We start from the raw sequence: 20,882 nt of genomic DNA, 5'->3' as shown, positions 1-20,882 counted from the left end.
TAATTATTATTTATTTTATCTTTATTTATTCAAAATTAGAAAATTTTGAAATTGCAGTTAATATATTATGATCGCACCTGTGCAAGTTGATAGATAATGCATTTCTATGTATCAAAAATGAAATGCTTACAAGTTCTCCAGTGCTCTACTAAGAAATGCTCTATATATAGCATCGAATGTAAACACTCCCTGTTAATTGCAGAACAAAGTGAATGTTGGTAAACAACAAAGGGCAAAGRCGAAAATTAAGAGAGGCATTCAAAGATATTCACTTTTAACAYTGACTGCGGCATCTGTTGGCAGCTAGAAGGATCTTGATTGATACAGTGGCAACCAAATCCTTAAAATTTTAGACATGTATTATATAGTATATTTATATACATATGTATATATATGTATATATTTGCACATATACAAATGTGTGTCTGTACATACATATGTGCACAAAAAAATAATAAAGCTTTAATTTAAAAGAAATGTGTAATAACTTCTCATTATTTTTGCATAAATATACCATAAAATAATTATATTGACATTTTATAAACACTTACCGCACTTTATTTCACTTCGTTCGCGTTTGCTGCAATAAATTGATACACTTCCCTACTCTAAACTCTTTTCCCTATTTCTAACACTTTATTTACATTAACATAACATAATTAACATTAACATAACATTTTATGCMCAACCACTGGCAGAGCGCTGCTTGCGCCGACGGTCAGTGTTCAGCTTTTGCACTCACTAATTTTCACTTTCRCTTTTACAACACAAAAAACAACGCCCGATTACTTTTTTTACTTTAAAACGATTAAATAGACGCACTGCAACCTAATTCTCCTAAAAACTGCTTAATTGCAGCTTTAATCCCAAAACTAATTTCACTTTTCACGGAGCCGCTGCCGTTGCAACTTACACGAACGCGGTATAAGGAAACGTATTTCGAGCAAATGGCGGCGGAAATTAATGAAGTGACGTCTGTGAATAATGTAGTAGATCGCCTAAAACTACAGGGTTCACACATTTTTTTTAACTACCGAGATACAGCAGAGATATGTATATTCACATTATATACCAGAATATAAAAAATACTGACTTTTTAATCAGTTTATCTTAAGCAAACTGTTTTTAGCCGAATTTATTATATATTAATGTTCTTTTATCCAATGGCTACAAACATTAGTAGAAATCGTGATCATGTACGTGACCAACAGATGGCGCACTTATTACTCTTCGTAATTATCTAATGCAGGGATAATATTTTATTTGTTTCTTAAGAGCTAAAACATTCAAATTGGATAATATTTCGCTGACAAAAATTACTTTTAATTATCTAACAACAATTTTAAATATATAAACTCTTATTTGGCATCYACATATTTTCCACACTGTGTTCTTTCAAGCATCCGCCGTCGTGCCGATAAGCGCGAAACAACAAAGAACGGTGGTATTCTATATAGTAGAAAACCATCTATTGCCAACAGAAATCTGAAATTACATAAGGAGGGATCTTCTGGCACTGTTAGGTAGTTAACCGGTAATTTAACTGATACTAAAAGCGAAAGGTATGACCGGTCACACATTCCAGGTCATATTAGCACAAAAGCGTWTGGGTTCGTTCTAAAGTAACTCACAAAAACTTTATTAGAAGTATCTGGTAGCGCTCTTGGTGAGTTAACAGTTAATTTTCCGGTAATCTATCTTCATTCAAATGACCAACAGAGGGCGCTATTTTCTAAAGTAGAGTGTCATCTGTTGACAACATTCTGTGTGTTGGAGAATATATTAGTTATCAGAACATTCATAACTCTATCGATCACATCCTCGTACATCAAAACATTAACAAAAATAACCGGTAGCGTGGAGGTTACCTGTACCAGTGAACATATTGTTTTTTTTTTGTTCTCCCCCTGTACCTGTAACACTCACAGCTGATTTTTGGTGATCTTTCTTCAATCAGACTACACCAACAGAGGGAGCCACTYATAGAGCATAGTGTTATCTGTTGRCAACAGTCTGCCTATTAAAGGWTAYCTAGCCATTATACAGGAAAAATCATAAGTGTGATTGCTCATTAAAWATAAATAACAAGCTAAGCGTATGAAAACCAAAAAAAGTTATTTTTTTATCATATACATGTTTTAGAAATACTTTGAAAATGCTACCCTGTGCTAGCTAGTGAAGCAGTTTAATGTCATCAGATGTCACTTCATTTTTAAAAGCTCGAATGTCATTGGCCGTTCTTACGGCGCCATTTTAAATAAAAGTGTCATAGTTTCTCGCTTGCTTCGGTGGAATTTGCTGCAGTTCAGTGAAAAGTGCAATTATTTTGGGTAGTAAAGCTGCAATTTATAGTTTTTTTTTAGTTAAATTAGGTAGAAGTTAGGGTAGTTCGGGATTTTAATCGTTTAACAGTGTAAAGTGTGATCGTACGTTATTAGTTGTGTGTTAAATGTATTTATAGTGTTTTAAGGCTGTAAGAGAAACGCTGGACTGCCGGAATATGTATATAAAATGTGTTTGGATGTGGGTGGGAGCACCAGTATGGGAAGCAGAGTGCACTTTAGAGGTAAGTCCTGTTGAAAGATACTACTACAAATAATAAAAACACGGCCCTGCTCTCACACAATTGTGTGCATCTGTGCATGAATGTGTATGTGAATTGCTATGCATATAACTACATGCGCTTGCAAAAGTTTAATAGTTGCGCAGCCATATTCCTTCTGTTGCTCACCACTCTATATTCTAATCTATGAGGAATCAATAGTTTTTAATTTCTTGAATTTTTTTTTTTTTAACAATCTTTTATATATAATATAATTTGTAATGGTATTTGACACACAGATTTCCTTCTTATTTATCAACCCGAAAAAATGGAGAATCTTCTGTACTGAATTGGAAAATGATTGTAAGTAAAAGTAACCTTTAAAATCAATTAAATTTCTTGTTTTAAAATAGCGTTAGTGCTCATATCCGATGTGTACATCCCTACATTTACTTAAGTATACATATATGTACATCTATATGTGTGTATAAAATTAATAAAAACAGTTCAGTGGGCACTGGAATGCTGTACGATCCTTCTAGCTGCCAATAGATGTCGTCGGTATTCTCAAGAGCGATTATCATCAGTTGCTCCTACYATTTCCGCCGCCATTGTTTATAGTTCCTTTTAGCTAAGCGTTCGCGTTGATAGAAATTGCATTAGCAGAGTACGCAGCATATTCTCTCATAATTGTAGCTAAGAGCCCTTGCACATTTTTAAAGCTGCGCAGTCACAATATTGCTATTACCATCACTGTTGATTAACATTTCCTGTTAGGCTAACGTTTTTAGCAGCGTCCATTAACACTTCTGGCAATGAGATTACTTATTTACAGGAAAAAAAGTGGTGAATATGAAATTAGAAAAAAAAATGTGTTGCGGCTTCGTAATAAAAAAACACAAGGCTATGAATGGTACAAAGAATTCAAAGATGGTCGAGAGTTGAAGACTTGCCTCGTTTTTGACGACTTCTTTAACTGATGAGAGAAGAATCAATTTTTTACTCAAGTTAGAGCTTGCACGGACGGACAGACGGCCAGATTCATAAAAAAAAAGATAAAATACAAGCATAATTTTAGTATTCACAGGCATCTCCTCTCTTAAATATAATAGATCATAAGGCCGTTAAAATCGACATAGGATTTTGAGCCTATCACATATTTATCGTTTCGGCAATGTCTCCTGGTTTGTCGGAGATAAGTCTAACCAGTTTGTGAACAAGCGAAATTGCCACATTTGGAATGAAATGCAACCTGCAGAGACTCAAGAGCTGCCATTTTATCCAGAAGAAAAAATGGTTTGTATTGTATTGGTTTGTGAATGAGTGGAATCATCGGTTATATGAATCTTCAAAAATGACGCCCGTGAGAACATGACCGAGAATGACAACCATTATTGCGCAATGAAGGTTGTAATCTCTGCAACATTTGGCTTCAACAAGACAGCGCCACTTCCCACGTCAATCAATGCGGCGTGCAGATGATTTAACCTTTTGGGCCGGTCGATTGGCCACTACAATAGACTATTCTAAAAATGCTAATAAAACTAAATTCCGTAATAATTTCATTAATTTTATTATATATTAAACGTTAGATATTTTGAGTTTAGATGAGTAGGAGATTTACAAATAACAAATAGCTTCAATACACATATACATACATATACAATACAAATAACAAAAATACATATATGCAAGTAAAATAATACGCAGAGCAAAAATTTAATTAAAACTAACAAATAAAAGTAAATAATTGCGATTTCATTGCTAAAACTAACGGTTAATAAATCAAACAAAACAACTTCACTTTGCTAAAATAATCAACATTACTTAACTACAAATACTACCCTGCTTCAGAAGCATACATATACATATGTACATATAATGGGGCGAAACATGTTATGACACACTGTAAGCAATTTTGTTTTGTGTTGCCCAGAAAGAGCTAATATGCCTTAACCCTCATCATATAACAAATAAAATATTTGGGAAATCGTTAGCTAGTGCGTTTGCTCCTTGCTATAATTATCGATAATTTTTTTTTTTTTTTTTTGTTTTTATTTGCATTTAATTAATATCACTCAAATCAAATACATATATTTTTTCATTCATATATGTACGTATGTAGCTATGTATACATTACTATGTGTATGCATAAATCATGTAGCGTCGTCCTTGACATTACGTTCCCCTGCTATACTCGATCCCTTGCCATTGACTTGATGCGTGTTGGCGTCCTCTTGGCTGGCGACAGTGATTTTCGAATTGTTCAAATCGGTCTCTTCGGGTATCACTTTGGTAGCTTCTTGATCCTGAGCGTGCAAGCAAGCATAAGAAAAGAAAGAAAATCGTAATTACATAACTCATTATATAGTACGTGATTTATAATTAGTAGTGCACATGCGCTCGTACCTATACACATACTAATTTAAATTTTAATTTAATGTAAATCAGCTGTCACTCAAGCAAATACAGTGCACACACTTTTAGTTACTTTCAGTTAATTGCGGTATAAAGTAGGTATATAAATTATATAAATGTATATTTATTTGTTTAGCCGTTGACGCATAGACCAGTTAATTATTATTATTATTATTTTTTTTTTTTTTTTTTGAAAATTATATCTATAACCGCGCCCATGAGACAATTATATCTAAAGAATTAATTATTTTCCCTTTATGTTACGTACTTAGTGTTTTAATATATTAATATTTCATGCAAAATCATATTTTATTTTTATTTTTACCGAAAATTATTTTATATAAGTTTGTACATATATATATTTACAAGTATTTTAGACATTCAAGCGCAGTTACTGATCACTCTGCTCCACAATTCTCATAAACGATCAAATAACGCTATTTTGTTAGCGACCCTCTCGTTTCTTTTCACGAATATAAATCGCCTACAGACTGCTAGGAAGTCAATTAGAAGGTGTTCTGGAGTTTCAGATTTCAAGCCGCTGAACCGATAATTCACGCAAGAAGATAGACGCTTGTTATCTACTTAAGTGCTTCTTGAGCTTAAAATGACCAGTGTAGAAATGGCGAAAAGTGGTCGAAATTTCTCTATTGGAAGGTTGATTTCATATTTAAGCTTAATAAGGTTGTAACCACCCATTAGCAACTTGGCATGGCGCATGCTTTGGAGTCTCTCTTCCTACTCCTTTCTCCTTACGAAGCAGCTTTTTTTTATTGTATGGGGACCAAAAGGGAACTAATAAGCAAAGAATCGAATAAATTATAATTTTCCATGGCGTTGATTTCTCATTCCATAGTAAAAGGAATAGCAAGACGTTATTTTTATTTTTGTATAAATGTGTAAGCATATATGGTATCACTCTATGAGCCCTCATATAAGTATATGAATCCATACGAGATCTTTATTTGAAGCAGAAACTTTCTCATCCTAATATTTTACCAAATTGGTATGATTTCCTAAAAGTCTTTCTATGACCCCCAAAAACCCGTTACTGGTCAAAGAGTATTGCAAGAAAGCTTATAATATAAGTGTCACAATTAGCGATTCTTCATCTCTTCACAATATCAGATTTGTCTAGTAGGCCAAAGAGCTTTAGACCAGTTTTGGTTTTTTGCGAAACCAGATGGAGTTCGATTACTAAGTCCATGAGGAGTACTCGAACTTTAGGATGCCTGCTCTTGACACGAATTTAAACAGACTCTCTGGCCTCAATATCGATACCTTCTCCATTATATTATATCGTGGAGAGCCCAGATGCTTACAGCATAGCTTTGCCAATGTAGGGCAAGTGCACAAGAGATGCTCCATTGTTTTCCTGGTGTCTTGCTCTAGACATTTCATGCAATCTCCTTGATCTAATATCAGACTAGTTTAAGGAATGTGTTGACGAGACTAGTGCCATAACTACTTCTAAGGCATTATCTCTGAGAAAATGAATTTAAATGAAGTCCTAGTATGGAAAACTTTCTTATTTCAGGAAATATCTCTACGAAATTCGGCACGGATTATTGTTCAAGGCTATATTCTCCGAAGATAGTGTTAATATTAGCCTACTATAGCATATAGCAGTCATTCAAACCGATCAATCAAAATCAAGTCCTTGTAAGGAAATTTTTTTTATTTGAGAAAATATAGTTACGAAATTTCCCGAATAATAATGCTTGATACAACGCTAAAATCTTCGAAAAAGTGGTTCAGATCRGACAATATAGAACATGCTTGCCATACAAACTGAAAGATTAAACTCAAGCCATATGAACCAATAATTTTGTCAGGTGTATAAAAACAAAGCCGCGTATGCATATGTAGATTCCATATAACTTCCATATACATGTATGTATATCTAATTGCACATGCCTGTGCTGTGCAGCGCCATAAATAGTTGCAAATCCCCAACGCCTGGCATGCTTTTAGGCGTGCACATATACATAAGCGTTCCCAGCAATAAATAGCAATACTTTACAACTACACGCATACAAACATTTGCTAAATATACAGCTTGTGTGTTTTTATTGCTTTTGCATTGTTTTGTGAGCTTTTGTTTACTACTTTTATAATATAGTTTGTTGTTTTGCACACGGTAGTCGGTAGTTTTTCCCAACAGCTTTATGGCTGTTTATGCGGCTTGTTTTGCATTTCTACATGATCAATCAGGTTGTATTTAAATGATTTTATTGCCGGCGCAAGTGGATTTTACCGTATGAATGTGGTCATTGCAATTTCTATGTTTGTTGTTGTTGTTTAGTTCGCTTATAAATCGCATTTTCACACGTGTGAAAGAATTGCTTTATACTTGCATGTATACAGGAGCGCCCAAACATTTACATATATCGACATTTGTAAGCACTTATATGTTTAAGCGCAGTGTTGTATCTTTAGCAGCGCAGTCGCAACAGCAAACAGCAATATGCGCAATTGAGCGCTGCATTAATGCATGATTGCATACAAAGTGGAAGATACGTGTATCAAGCGCTAATGTATGCAGATAACGGTACACAAGTGAACACGAACACACACACACACACATTGATATATGTGTACGATTTTACATGCGCATGTATATATGTATATGCGTATGAGTATATTTATGAGTAGTTTCTGAGTATGAATTATAAGTAGAGGATGTAAGAAGATGGAAGTGAGTGTGTGTGTATGGGTTAGTGCAGTGTGTAGTAAAAGTGTTTGATTGTCGAGATGGAAATCTCGTTCGCACGCTTGATTGGTTGCATTTCTGTATTTGAAGGATATCTGCTTTTTCCATCTGCAGCACTTTAAGCCACTTGCATGCGAAAATTTTATTTGAGTAGAAGACATATAATTGCATTTGGTTTGCAGCACAAAATGGCAATTAAGTATTGTGTAATTGGGCGACAATAATACGTTTTCCGTATTTACTTTTTAATTATTAGGTGATATTGTATTACTCTCTAGGACAATACACAGTGCCAAATTTCGTGATGATATTTTGTGCAAGAAAAAAGTTTTTCGTACAATAATTTGATTTTGTGCGGCCAATTTGTATGACAGTTATATGATATAGTCGTCCGATTTGAACAATTTTTTCGGAAATTACACCATTGCTTTAGAAAATAATTTTTCCCAAATTTCGTGAAGATATCTGAGCTAATAAAAGAGTTTTCTATACAAGAGCTCGATTTTGTGCGGCCAGYTTTTATGACAGCTATGTGATATAGTAGTCAGATTTTAGCAATATGTACAGCGGATGTAGTACTATCTAGGACAATAATCTTTATCAGACTTGGTTGAGTTGACTATGCTAATAAAAGAGTACTCAATACAAGAACTTGATTTTGAGCGGTATATTTGTATGGCAGCTATGTGATATAGTGGTCCGATTTAAATAATATGTCCAGAGATTATGGTACCGCATAAGAAAATAAGCCGTGCCAAATTTCGTGGAGATTGCCTTTAAGATAAAAAAGAGTTTTTCATATAAGGAGTTGATTTAAGTAAGCTTCTTGGGAAAAGAAGGATGTTTGCAAAATTTCAGATCGATATCTCAAAAGGAGACGAAGTAGTACGCYTATATAAAAGCAGACGAACAAGGAACTTATGATATATACGTATATACTTTATATGTTCACCGACGATTYCTGTTGGATGTTGTAAAGTTCTTGACCAGCTTTATATAAACTTGTTGAGAGTATAAACATTATTTTAAACTGTACTTTTCCATTCGGAAGCAATTTCCGTTTGGAACCGCAAGGTGTGCTCAAGTATTACCCAAAAGTACATATGTAGAAGAAGCTACCAATTGGTCAGAAAAGCTTAATTTCAAGTATGACCCTTCTTTAAACGATAGCGTCGGCTACGATTCGCATTTCAATTGCTTCACATGGAAAATTAAAAGACAGTTTTCTGTGTAAATAACTTGGTTTCTCGAAAGGCTTAACTTAACTACTACTATTAATTCGGAGTTTGTCTTCAACTTCAAGCTTTAAGCACGACGCTTTAACTCGTTTCGATGTTTTTGTAGTAAGTGCCTTTTTTCGTATGAACACATTAAATATTTAAAATAATAATTTATAGTGCTCTAGTTTTCAACAATAACTAAGGATATGCCTATATATATTTACACAACACGCACGAGTATATGCAAAAATGTTGCACTCAAAACGCACACACCTCACTGGCGCACGCACACAGGCGGTGCATGCAATATACTCAACGAACTTTTATATAAAATGGAGTCAAGTGCTATCAAGGAGACAACGCACTAACGGCAAACACTTTCTCAAGTGCGCTTCACAAAAAACGCTTATTGCAAGGCAAGTGGAGTATATATGTTTAAGATTATACACATATATATACATACATATTGTATATAAATATATCAATGCAGGCACTTGAAAGTAGAGTTGCTGGCAAGCCGAAAGCGTGTATTGAACGCAATACTTCAAACAGTGAAGCAACGACAGTATCACAAAAGAAAAACCCTTGATAATATCCTTCACAGGTGCATTTTTTATAGGAAAAAAGTGATTATAAAGTCCCTTATCTTGATTTTGATCGATCGGTTTGTATGGCAACTATACGCTATAGTGATCCGATCTGAAAATTTTTTTTCGGAAATCGTAGCATTGCTTTGGATAATTATCTGTAACAAATTTCGTGAAGACATTTTCTCAAATAAGAAAGTTTTTAATACAAGGACTTGAGTATTACCGGTCAGTTTGTATAACAGCTATATGCTATAGTGATCCGATCTGAACATTTTCTTTGCAAATCTTAGTGATGCCTTGGATAATTATATATGCCAAATTTCGTTAAGATATTCTGTCAAATATAAACGTTTTCCATATAARGACTTTAGTTATTTCCGTCAGTTTGTATTGCAACTCTATGCTGTAGTGGTTCGATCTAAACAATTTCTTCGGAAATCATACCGATGATATCGGCTATTGTCCACACCAAATTTCATTAAGAYATTTTGTTAAATATAAAAGTTTTCCATATAAGGACTTTAGTTATTTCCGTCAGTTTGTATGGCAGCTATAGTCCGATCTGTATAATTTCTTCGAAAATCGTAGCAAGATATTGCTTGGTGGTATTGGTAATTACCTATAATAAATTTGATGAAGATATTTTGTCAAACAAAAAAGATTTCWATATAAAAACTTGATTTTGATTCTTCAGTTTATGTGACAGTAATAGACTATAGTGATCCGATATCGGTGGCTTCGTCAAATGAGCAGTTTTTTAAGGAAATAAGGACGTATGCAAAGTTTCTGATCGATATCTCAAAAGCTCAGTGACGAATCCGTCCATATACAGATAGTATGGTAAAAAGGGTATACAAACTATTTTATATCAAATTCTACATACTGTTTCGAATACAAATCAAATTCGTTGTACCAAATATGTGTATTTTGCTCAAAAGCTACACAAGCATTGGAAAACTGCTTCTCGATCTGATGCAAATCAAGTTATTAAAAATGCTGGCATTGGTTTTACACACACACGCAACCATAAAAAATGTAAATAAATCACAAACAACTGCAAACAAACACTATGACTAGCCGCAAGTATGCCGCACACRCATAAATTTCATAGTTACTCTTGTTATTTTTGGCATTCGAGAAAATTTTCCGCAAAAACAAAAATGACATTCCCCAGTGACATGCAAAAGCTTAATAAAAAAAAAAAAAACACAGAACAAAAAAATGTGCATACAAAAATATACGAATGCATTGCAACGCTATAAATCAGAAGTAAACTAAATAGAAAGAAGAACATTTTGACGTCTACTAATGGGCGCCGTGGCCAATAGACCCACAGCTATGCGCACCTGTGAGCGCCATGCATAAATGCAGCTGCCAAACGAAGCATGCAACGCGAAACGTGCAACACAATAGCTACAAATACAACTACAACGAAAACTGCAACTGCAGCTGCAATTTCAACTTCAACTTCCAGCATGCCCTCAACAGCATGCCAATCATGCGCCTTTGTATGTGTATGTGCGTTGGTGTTTTCGCTTTGCTTTTTTGTTTTTTTTTTTTTTTTGCTTGTGTACATTACCATCAGCATTGTGTTGGGTATAACGGACAAATCCATCGCTGGTATTGATGTTAACAAACCACTCGGATACTTTTTCATGCGGCTGGGGAAAAAAGTTGATTCAACGCCCTGTAGTTTGCGTATGCGCGGCACAGTGAAGCAAATGCGCCAATAAAAAATCAAAAAATTAAAAAAATAAAGCAAAAAATAAATAAATAAAGCAAAAATCAGCAAACATAAATTMTAGTAAAAAAGCGCAAGCATTGGGAACCGCAGAAATAACAAAAGCGTGTGAGAGCAGCGCATAAAGAACAATAACAGAAATATTAAAACAATCACTTATAAAGTGTGCTCTACCTTTTGGAGTGCATTGGGTGTAGTTGGCGTGAAGCAATCAATTTAAACATCGTAACCGTTTTATATTGACTGAATGGACACACACAATAATCTTTGGAATCCTTAATAAGTGAACTTCTGTGAGACTGAACTTTCCACAGAAAATTTTGTTGCCYCGATTTCGCTCAAATCTTATGAATATATGGTATCTTTCAAAATTAATAGTTTTTCTCTTTTTTTTCTTCTTCGTTTCAAACTAACAAATACTCATATATTAGAAGAGTAATTAATAATTCGCGATCGTCTTTGTTTTAGTACGCATTTCATTGTACGACTCTCGACGAATGTTCCCMATCAAGGTTTTTGAAATTTTAATTTTTTTCGAAGATCCGAATTTACACTCTCATAAGCTTGACCACAACATATTGTATTCTATTCTTTCTTATTATTATTATTATTATTTTTTTTTTTTTTTGAACTTTCATACTATATTTAAACTAGCTAATTTCTCTTTTTTTTTTTTGGAAGTCTAAGAGGTTAACTGGAACATTTGACTTGCAAATTCGAAATCAGGAATTCGAAATTAAGAATTTCAGTTTTAGCGATTAACTTCGAAAAAACGGCGAAATCGCCTTTTAAGTTATCAAAAGTCGAAATATTTTACTTCGACATTTTCAATTTCCAAATTCTTAATTTCGAATTTCGAAATTTTAAAGGTTAACTTCGAAAAAATGGAGAAATTTCTTGTTAACTTATGACCCAGTTTTCCAAAAAAATTAGCYTAAAACAAAACTCTGCAAAAAAGTCGACTTCGTTTTATACTAAGATTGCCTTTTATATTTCGGGTTAAGAAAAAAAACACATATTAAAAATGGCTTTATCATTTCTAAAAATATTTTTYTGATATCCATACACTTTTGTAGTGTTTGAACCAATTGTCGAAGCAGTTTTGACAATCGGCTTAAAGCATCTTSAAAWCATGCCTTTTGAACGCATCAACCCACCTGTAGGTGTAAAAAAAAAACGCTGACCTCTTTGTTTATTTTTTACGAACGGGCATTAACGGGAGCATTCGATGGAACGATGAGCTGTACGAGATATATGACGACATTGAAATAGTTCAGCAAATTAAAAGACAGCGGCTACGCTGGCTAGGTCATGTTGTCCGAATGGACGAAAACACTCCAGCTCTGAAAGTATTCGACGCTGTACATGCCGGGGAAGCGGAGGAAGAGGAAGACCTCCTCCACTCCGTTGGAAGGACCAGATGGGGAAGGACTTGGCTATGCTTGGAGAAACAACTTCCGCGCTGTTGTTAACTCGGCTATAATTAAGAAGAAGGGCATTAAAATATCGGTCGGCGTCAATTAGGAAMTATACAGTGGATTAATCATCTATTTTTTGACCGAGTTGAATATTTTAAGTTACTGTAARCAACACAAATTGTATTCATAYGCCAAAACATTCTAAGTAACTATAATGTACAAAATATCAAGCTTAACGATAGAATTGTGAGTTGACAGCTTGCAAATACTCGGGCTGCCAAATCTCGAAATACAAAAAGATATCAACGTACAGCTCAGCAGTAAATTGGATAATGGCCGCATTTTTATTTTCCATATTACCCAATCTCTCAAAAAAATCAATTCGCTCAATATCCTGAAACCAGATCAAACCCACACTACTACTATAGTCCACGTTTCATTACATTTTGAATGAGAATTCTACGTTATATGATATATACAAATATAATCACAAATATTTTGTATTACTAATCCGCGGTATTTGCTGAGTGAACCTCAGCCTATTCCTACAGACCACATCTATATAAATTGTGTGAATTTAGTGGGTGTTAAAAACTTTCATACAAAATTTTWACGCTTCATAAATGCGCTAATTGAAAAAGTTCAGCCCCACGATTCATAGTATGWTTTCAGTATTGAGTTTATAACTTTTACTCCGTTAAAGTAACGATAATTTATATTTATAATTTTATTTATTTTGTTTTTTGGTAAATAACAGCGGCAGATTGGAGAGCAGAAATATTTCGCTAAACATGAATTTCATGCTCTGCCAATATGAATAAAGAATATCGACTATATCATACAGAATACAGAATATATAATAGAATATAAAAAACAGAATAGCGAATATATAATGCAGATTATACAATTTTGATTAAAGAAAATATAATAGAATGTAGTATAATAAATARTATAATAATAGATTAAAGAATATATAATATTTCATATTTAATAGTGAAATAGGGAAAAGGCACAGAGCGATCTCTGGCAGAGGCCAGGTAATCGGTACAGTCCTATTTTCGAAACACCCCTCGTATAGTCTAAAAATATGATATATATATATGTATTTAAGAAAATAAGAAAAAAAGTTTATAAATAACTGTGAGAAAAGAGAAGATCTTACGACAAGAGGGTRCGTGTTAAAGAACGGAGTATATTTTCAAAAGGACCCTGAAAAAGTGTTCTCATGTTATTTCGCATACTTTTTGAAGATGGTAAAACACTAAAGAAATGTGGAACCACTTAAAAGTATCCTGTATTATTCAAACGAAGGAAAATCTATGGCCTACATTTCTATTTATTGACTATATATTATATTTCACATAAAATTGAAGCCTCCAAAAACCTTTAAAAATTAAACTTTGCCCAAAGCTATTTGAAACAAACAAAAGTTAAAATCATWTTCCGGAAATTTGGCAAAATAGAAATTTGCATAACCAAGCAAAAAATGTACAATAAGTACGAGTATTCCATACAGACACAGCCACAAACGCCAAGCCGTCGTTCGATTGCCATTTCCATTTCGGCAAATATTGTTGTTGCAATTCGTTTTTGATGCTCATACAATTTTTGCCTCGCACGTTCGTCGCCAAAGCGTTACAAAACCGTATCATTGAAAGCAAGGGTCAGAAACGAGAAAAAATACAAATACACACCGATAGCAAAGCGAGAAAAAGCGGAAAATTGGGCAAAACAATTGCGGCGATATCACAACAGCAGCAACAGCAGCTGCCACAGCCGCCAAACAGCAATGTTGGCAATGTAGCTGAGGCTATAATGCCAGCGATAAGTTGAAACAASGAAAAATGAGTCGAATTGTAGTCGCTATCACAGCAGCATAGGCGCAAGAGCACGTAAGCCAACAATGCGATGCTTACAATTGCTTTATAACGGAAAATAGCCGAAAGCCGTAGCAATGGAAATGGCAAACAAAATATACACAATAGCAACAATGAACATAAAAATCCACTACAAACCTACACAATTGACGGCAATCAACGCGTAGGTGGGGTCTATATGCTGCGAAAATCAGAGGCCTACCTGAACGATGAACCAATGAACCAGCGTGGCACCAACGCACCCACGAAAGTGCTTAGCCTATGCGTTGTAACGGATTTTAAGCACGCACTCCAATACACGACAGCAGAAATGCACGCAAACAGGCACTTTCCGCTTTTTACACTTTGCGTTCTGCTTTCCGGCGACACGCACCAGTCAGCCAACAGTCATGCTCAGCCAACTAAGCGGCAGCTTACGCACACTCTCAGTCGCTTCATGCTGGCGCCATTAGCAATTTTGYGCGTGCATTCCCCAAACGCCCATCCACCGTGCTTGTGAAGCACGCACCCGCACCCGACTTACCTCGAGCACAACACCCTCCAGCGTTGGCTGTGAGATGTTCTTCATATTGCTGTGATTCAATTTGGGCGCGCTGTCGGCACGATTTCGGCCTAATGATTGATTTGATGTTTTGTTATCGGCTTTGCTCAGCACCGAATTATTGGAGGATTTGTGATTTATATCCAGTGTTGAGCGCAAAATGTCAACCTTCGAGGCGCTGCCGATRTGACTGCCGTGCCGGGGTACACGTGTTGACTCCACATTATAGCTRCTGCGGCGATGTGACAAATGGTCGTGTATATCCGCCTACACAGGTGCAATCAAGAATTATATATTACGGTACGGCAGCAGCCCGAGGATGTCCCGTTGCGTAAATGGTATGAAAAGTTTATGAACGTAGATAACGAGAAGAAAAGCAAGAATATAATGAAATAAATTAGAATTAAATTTTCGTGATTAAGCAAAGTGCCAACGAACTTCAGCACAAAAGAAGTGTGGTAGGGATTAAAAGGTGGTAATACAGTTATGTTAAGAAATAAATGATTCAATTAGAAGTTTTTTAATTTATTAAATTTTGTGATTTTTGAGGTTAGATATACTTTAACTTACCCTTGAGCCACGTGGCAGTGAAGTCAAACTGCCTATCTGATTGTATTTGATCATCAAGCTGAGACGTTCCAGTGACATAGATGTGCCTTGTTCTTTAGTGGCCGGTTCCGTGAGTTTCTCCGTTTCACCATTCTCCATTGCCTCTGCTTCTTCTTCACAGTCGTCGAGGTTATGATCGAACTTCCGTAACCAAGCCAGATGCAGTAAGCCGTAAGCGATACCGCCTACAACAGCCAATAGACCCATATAACGGAAGGCATCTCTTGTACCAAACTGACCGATTAGTAGACCACCGGTAAAGGAACCACTACCGCGACCTAAACACATTTAAAGAAATTATTATAGTAGGATAGTTTTCCTAGACAAAAAGAGTAGCTTATATTTATCGCGCTAACTGGATGACATTTAGGTATTCCCCTGAGAACTTTTCGTTAAAGAAGTTGGATAATTTTTGCTTATTCCAGCAGGTTTAAACTCCGAATTAATCGGTTTATTTGCATTCTTTGAGAACCTAGCCGATCAGCTGATTACTTTTTATATAGAAGAAGGAGAAGTCTTATTAACCTCTTGAATGCGCTCGTGTAACCAAGTCTTGAGCTACTTTCCGTTGATCTCTGAAGGTTTGAACATATTGTTTGYCCACAAAGACGTCCGCTCGCGTTAACGCTTCGTAAATTGTTGTTTGTTTTCTTCTTACTGTCCCCCTTCTTTTTATTCATCGTCTTTTTCTTCTTCTTCTTCGAATAAGACATCCTACAATCATAACTGAACTCGGAACGCCCGCTCGGATTTAGGCTTTGTACATTGCCATATGTTCCACTCTTTTTCTCTATCTTTTTTCTCTTCTGATTCTTCGTCTACTAATTCTTCTTTTCTGCTCCTTCTCATTCTTCTATTAAGTCAACTGACATTTTCATTATTTCTAGAGTAAGCGGATCTAACGTACCCTTGTCCAATAAAAGTTAYAATTTCTTATAAAATAGGTATGAATACGAAAGAGTTCTATGAAACCTCATTTATCTTAGACTTAGGACCTTAGTCCGATAACAGTTGTAATGYCTTAGAAAATATTTGTGAGTATTTGAAACCTCTTTTAGCACCAGCTCGATGAGATCAGTTTTTATTTGGACAAATTTGTATATGCAATATTCAGAAGACGAGCAGCTCTTCTCTTCCAGGGATTCGCAGAGGTTTACGATCCGTATCTCATTATGAATCCTTCGAATCTAATATTTCTCGTGACAACTTCTTTACAATACTCCCCTCAATACTTACCCAAGCTGAAATGTGCCATGCCCAGCACACCAATCAATGTGGCCAACAAGCTTTTYGGTGCCAAAATTGAGCAATAAGTGGCCGCTGCCACCCACATCAAATGGCAAGACAGAGCCTCCATCGCTTCGAAGGGAAAACACCACCAAGCATTTCTGCAGAAAGAAAAGAAAACGAAACCAAAAAGAATTAAAAGAGCAGCGAAACAAATCAAGAACGCCAACTCCACTTACTCAATGAACGAATAGCCCACGAGGCGGCCGGCATGCGAGAAGAAWGCAATGATAATCAAATTAACGTGTCCAAAGATACGGGTGATACGTTCGGCGCCATACAAGAAGGGAATACTGCTCACCGTGCCAACAGTGATGGTTATGCCTATAAATAGCCCAAGTAAGCAAATTTACCAACGTAACTACATATTGCCAAATACAAAGATTCACAGGGGGAAATATTAAATGAATACGGTGTGGAATAGCAAGTGGAACAACATAATTTGATTGAAATCGTAATTCGATTCGATTCGATGTCACTCACGCTCCGACAGTACAAGTGAACAACCGAACTAAATGTCAGCGTTCAATTACAAATGGCATGACAGCTACACTAATTGCTTTACTTACCGAGTAAATAATTGGGTGCGCCCAACTCCTTCAGGTARAGAAAAAGAAAACTCTCGATGAAACCCCAGAAATTGCCCAAAATGAAGAGGAAGAAGATGAACGTAATAACATGTGGCATCTTCAGTAAATTCCACAAATCCCGGAAAACATTATCTGCCGGCAATTTATCGCCCAACGGCATCATAAGCACCGAAACTGTTGAAATCACCAACAACAAATCATAGGTATAAAAGGCAGCCGAGTAGTCGGTGTAGCCGAGACCACGCGAAAAATAATCAATCATTATGCCAGTAATTGGCGAAAAGATGGCCATGCCAATGCTGGAAAAGAGACGCTCACGTCCAAAGTCACCGCCGTACTTCTCAATCATAGTCAGCGCAATGGGATCCATTATGGTGACACCGGCAGACAGCATCGTAGTGGCAAGAAATCTATTAAACGAAAACATAATCATAAACATATTAACGTATATTACAGTAAAGATATCTACAGAGTTCGTCTTGGTGTGCATACAGTTCAAAGGTGTCAGTTACTTTTGCTCAAGATACCAACAATCAATGCGGTATTCATTTAAATCATCAATTAATTAAAAATCAGTTATTATATATGCAATGCGTATAAAGCCAAAAAGATTGTAAACAGGAAGCAACCATTTAAAGTAGTATGGAATAGATATGAACCGGAAATAGTAATAAAAACCGAACTATTATTTTTCGTGTGCCTTTTTCAAATATTTCCCTATAAGTCCCTCATTATTCACCTCCTATTCTAAGGCGCAGAAACATGAACGATGACGCAGCGAGATGAGAAAGCTCTTGGAGTATTCGTGAGAACTGTTCGCAAGATCTTTGGACCGTTGAATACCGAATAAGATGGAACCATAAACTCTATGAGCTCTATGACGACATGTATTTGTTTATGCTCATAAAAATTCAAGAAATGCGCTGGTTAGGCCATATCGTTCGCATGAAAAATGAAGCTCAAGCGAAACTGCGAACAAGAGCACCCACGCATGTAATGGGAGTATCAAGTGTATAGTGACCCTTCGACATTTAGAAGGTACAAGGAGCATGCCCTCGCAAAAGATATATGCAACTGGCGAATTTTTGTGTCTCGTCCCAGACTGAACCACTATTGTAGGTCMTAAAAAGAAAATGTCTGACCGTAGGTCCGTCTAACTACTTCCTCAGTTTTGAAAAAATGAACTGAAATTTTGCATATGACCTTTTCACACAAAGAAGCTGCTCATTTGCCGGCACGGGCATAYCGATACCGAACAAGTTGAAGTTATTGTATGGATTTGACAAGGTATGTTCCAGAAATTTAGCATAAATTATTATCCAGTTCTATAATCTTGGAARAAATTTTTCAGATCGGAATATAGCTGCAAAATAAACTGACCGATCAAAATCAATATAAAGATATTTTTATATCTGTTATGCTATGGAAAGTGAACCAGGGAAGAGTTTTAAAACAGCCGAAGTTACCTTTTTTATCTTTGTTTCTAAACTTTGATATTTTTTATGAAGATAACGTTATAATAAGCTCTACACAATAATTGAATACTCACTCTCCCGTCAATATCCAACCAGCATTCAGACACACTCACCTCAATAAGAAGTAAATCCAAAATACGCGATCATCTGATTCTTTGTAATCGGGTGGACAAATCTCCGGTGCATTCATTGTGAACACACAGCGTTGCACCATACAGCTGACAGTGCCATTTGTCAGTTGTGACATGTTTGAGCGACGCACCAGACCGCCACAACGTAGATCCAATTCATCCAAATCGGTGACATTGATTTGCATATCCCACAGACGTTTCTCGCCGAAGCGCTGCTTGAAATCGGTCACCGTCTCATTGTCGTCCGGTTCGATTTCCATGCCCAATTGCTCAATGGGGTCAGCCAAATCAGGATGCATTTGCAGCATAAAATAGGCAGCGTCCGTGCCATCCGAATGCACCCAGCTGTTGAGGTTGTAAGTGCTGTCGTTGCCCACTTCGCCTGCCTCCACTAATTATTATTATTATTTTTGTTGTTGTTATTGTTGCAAAGTTGTTTTGAGTGCCAGCAATAAAAGATCATGTGAATAAAAGAAAATAAATAATGCAATGCTTTGCTAAAAAAGACACACAACTGTGTCTATAAAAGAAGCGAGCGAAATGTGTTCACGAAATAAACTTGTTAAAAGGCACACAAATCCGCACAACGTGTACACAACGCAATGACGTGTGCGCTTTGACTCGGCAAACAACCAAGCGCACACACATACACATGCACACATTCATATGTTCCACTGGTTAATGTGTATGTGTACAGTCTGTCCGTAAAGTCATGCATACAAATAATAATACATTGAAATGTTTGACTTTTGTGTGCGGAATGTTAGGGCGAGAGTAAGAATGACAGCCACACAAAAGAGAATGACAAATGCACAAACACTATATAGTCCATCACATTCACGAGCTAGAAATTCTGCATGGCAGCAACGGCCATGCATTTCAACAATAACAATTAGATGAGAATCTGACAATAGTTGGATATGAMAGCAGTGGGTCTCAGCTTTTGGTGCGGTGGGTGTGAGTGTGTATAATTTTGCGCTTGATGCAGGGTTGGTTCGAAAATTAAGCGGAAAGTTAAAAAAAAAATTAGTAGTGAGAACTTGAGGTGGTATTCTAATCTACAAATTTTAAAAGTTGCAACCAATTTAGTGCCGTGAGAACTCAACTTTAACCTCGAAGAAACTTTTTTCAATGCGCTTGTAAAAAAGTCTGAAGTTCTATATAACCGATTGACTTCAAAATCAGATAGCTAGAAGAATAAAAAATCGTCCCCCAGTTTCCAAATTATTTTTTTCCTTCCAAGCTTTTTTGTAAATTTCAACTCATTACATTATATATGAGTTACAATCCCATTCAGATACCGTCTGGAAAATTTTAACCTCAGAGAGCAAATAAGAAAACAGATAGAAAGAAAATGAGCGCAGAATTTTTGATATAACATATAATTTTTTTTTCATCAGTCCGGGTCAAATTTGATCAAATGGAGCCGTGTCAAAAATGAAGAAAATCTCTTAATATAAATTCTAGAAGCTTTTATGTTCAGAAAAAAAGCGAAAAAAATTGTACGGTGACCTTCAATCAGAGGATATTTTTAGTTGCCTTCCTCTTCAGAACACTCTTATTTTCTTTGAAAACGAAAGCACAGAATTTTTGAATTTTTTCTGTCTATTTCTTATAAGCTAGGTAATATTGAAAAAAAAAAACACTTAGCTCCTAATAAACCACAATAATATTTTTGAACAGTCCGGGTCAAATTTGATCAGAGGGAACAGTGTCAATAAAGAAAAAAC

General features: G+C 35.7%; 1 protein-coding gene across 8 annotated transcripts in view; it reads right to left on the bottom strand.

Moving 5' to 3' along the window:
• Positions 1–4,245: 4,245 nt before the first annotated feature.
• Positions 4,246–20,882, bottom strand: part of LOC108976065 — a 46,687-nt gene continuing 30,050 nt past the window's right edge. For 6 of the 8 annotated variants that reach the window (XM_018944979.1, XM_018944975.1, XM_018944976.1 and 3 more), the window contains 8 exons: positions 19,135–19,543; positions 17,526–17,956; positions 17,136–17,280; positions 16,906–17,057; positions 15,631–15,947; positions 15,043–15,327; positions 11,063–11,170; positions 4,699–4,851 (listed from right to left, as the gene is read on the bottom strand). In XM_018944979.1, coding sequence (XP_018800524.1) covers positions 4,699–4,851; positions 11,063–11,170; positions 15,043–15,327; positions 15,631–15,947; positions 16,906–17,057; positions 17,136–17,280; positions 17,526–17,956; positions 19,135–19,543 — 2,000 coding nt within the window. Of the gene's footprint in view, positions 4,852–11,062; positions 11,171–15,042; positions 15,328–15,630; positions 15,948–16,905; positions 17,058–17,135; positions 17,281–17,525; positions 17,957–19,134; positions 19,544–20,882 lie in introns of all 8 variants that reach the window. The other 2 variants (XM_018944974.1, XM_018944981.1) reach the window with 2 other exon arrangements.

The sequence above is a fragment of the Bactrocera latifrons genome, unplaced genomic scaffold (assembly GCF_001853355.1).
Source record: "Bactrocera latifrons isolate USDA-ARS-PBARC rearing strain unplaced genomic scaffold, ASM185335v1 scaffold_72, whole genome shotgun sequence".
Lineage (NCBI taxonomy): Eukaryota > Metazoa > Arthropoda > Insecta > Diptera > Tephritidae > Bactrocera > Bactrocera latifrons.
This window is presented reverse-complemented; position numbering and strand designations above follow the sequence as displayed.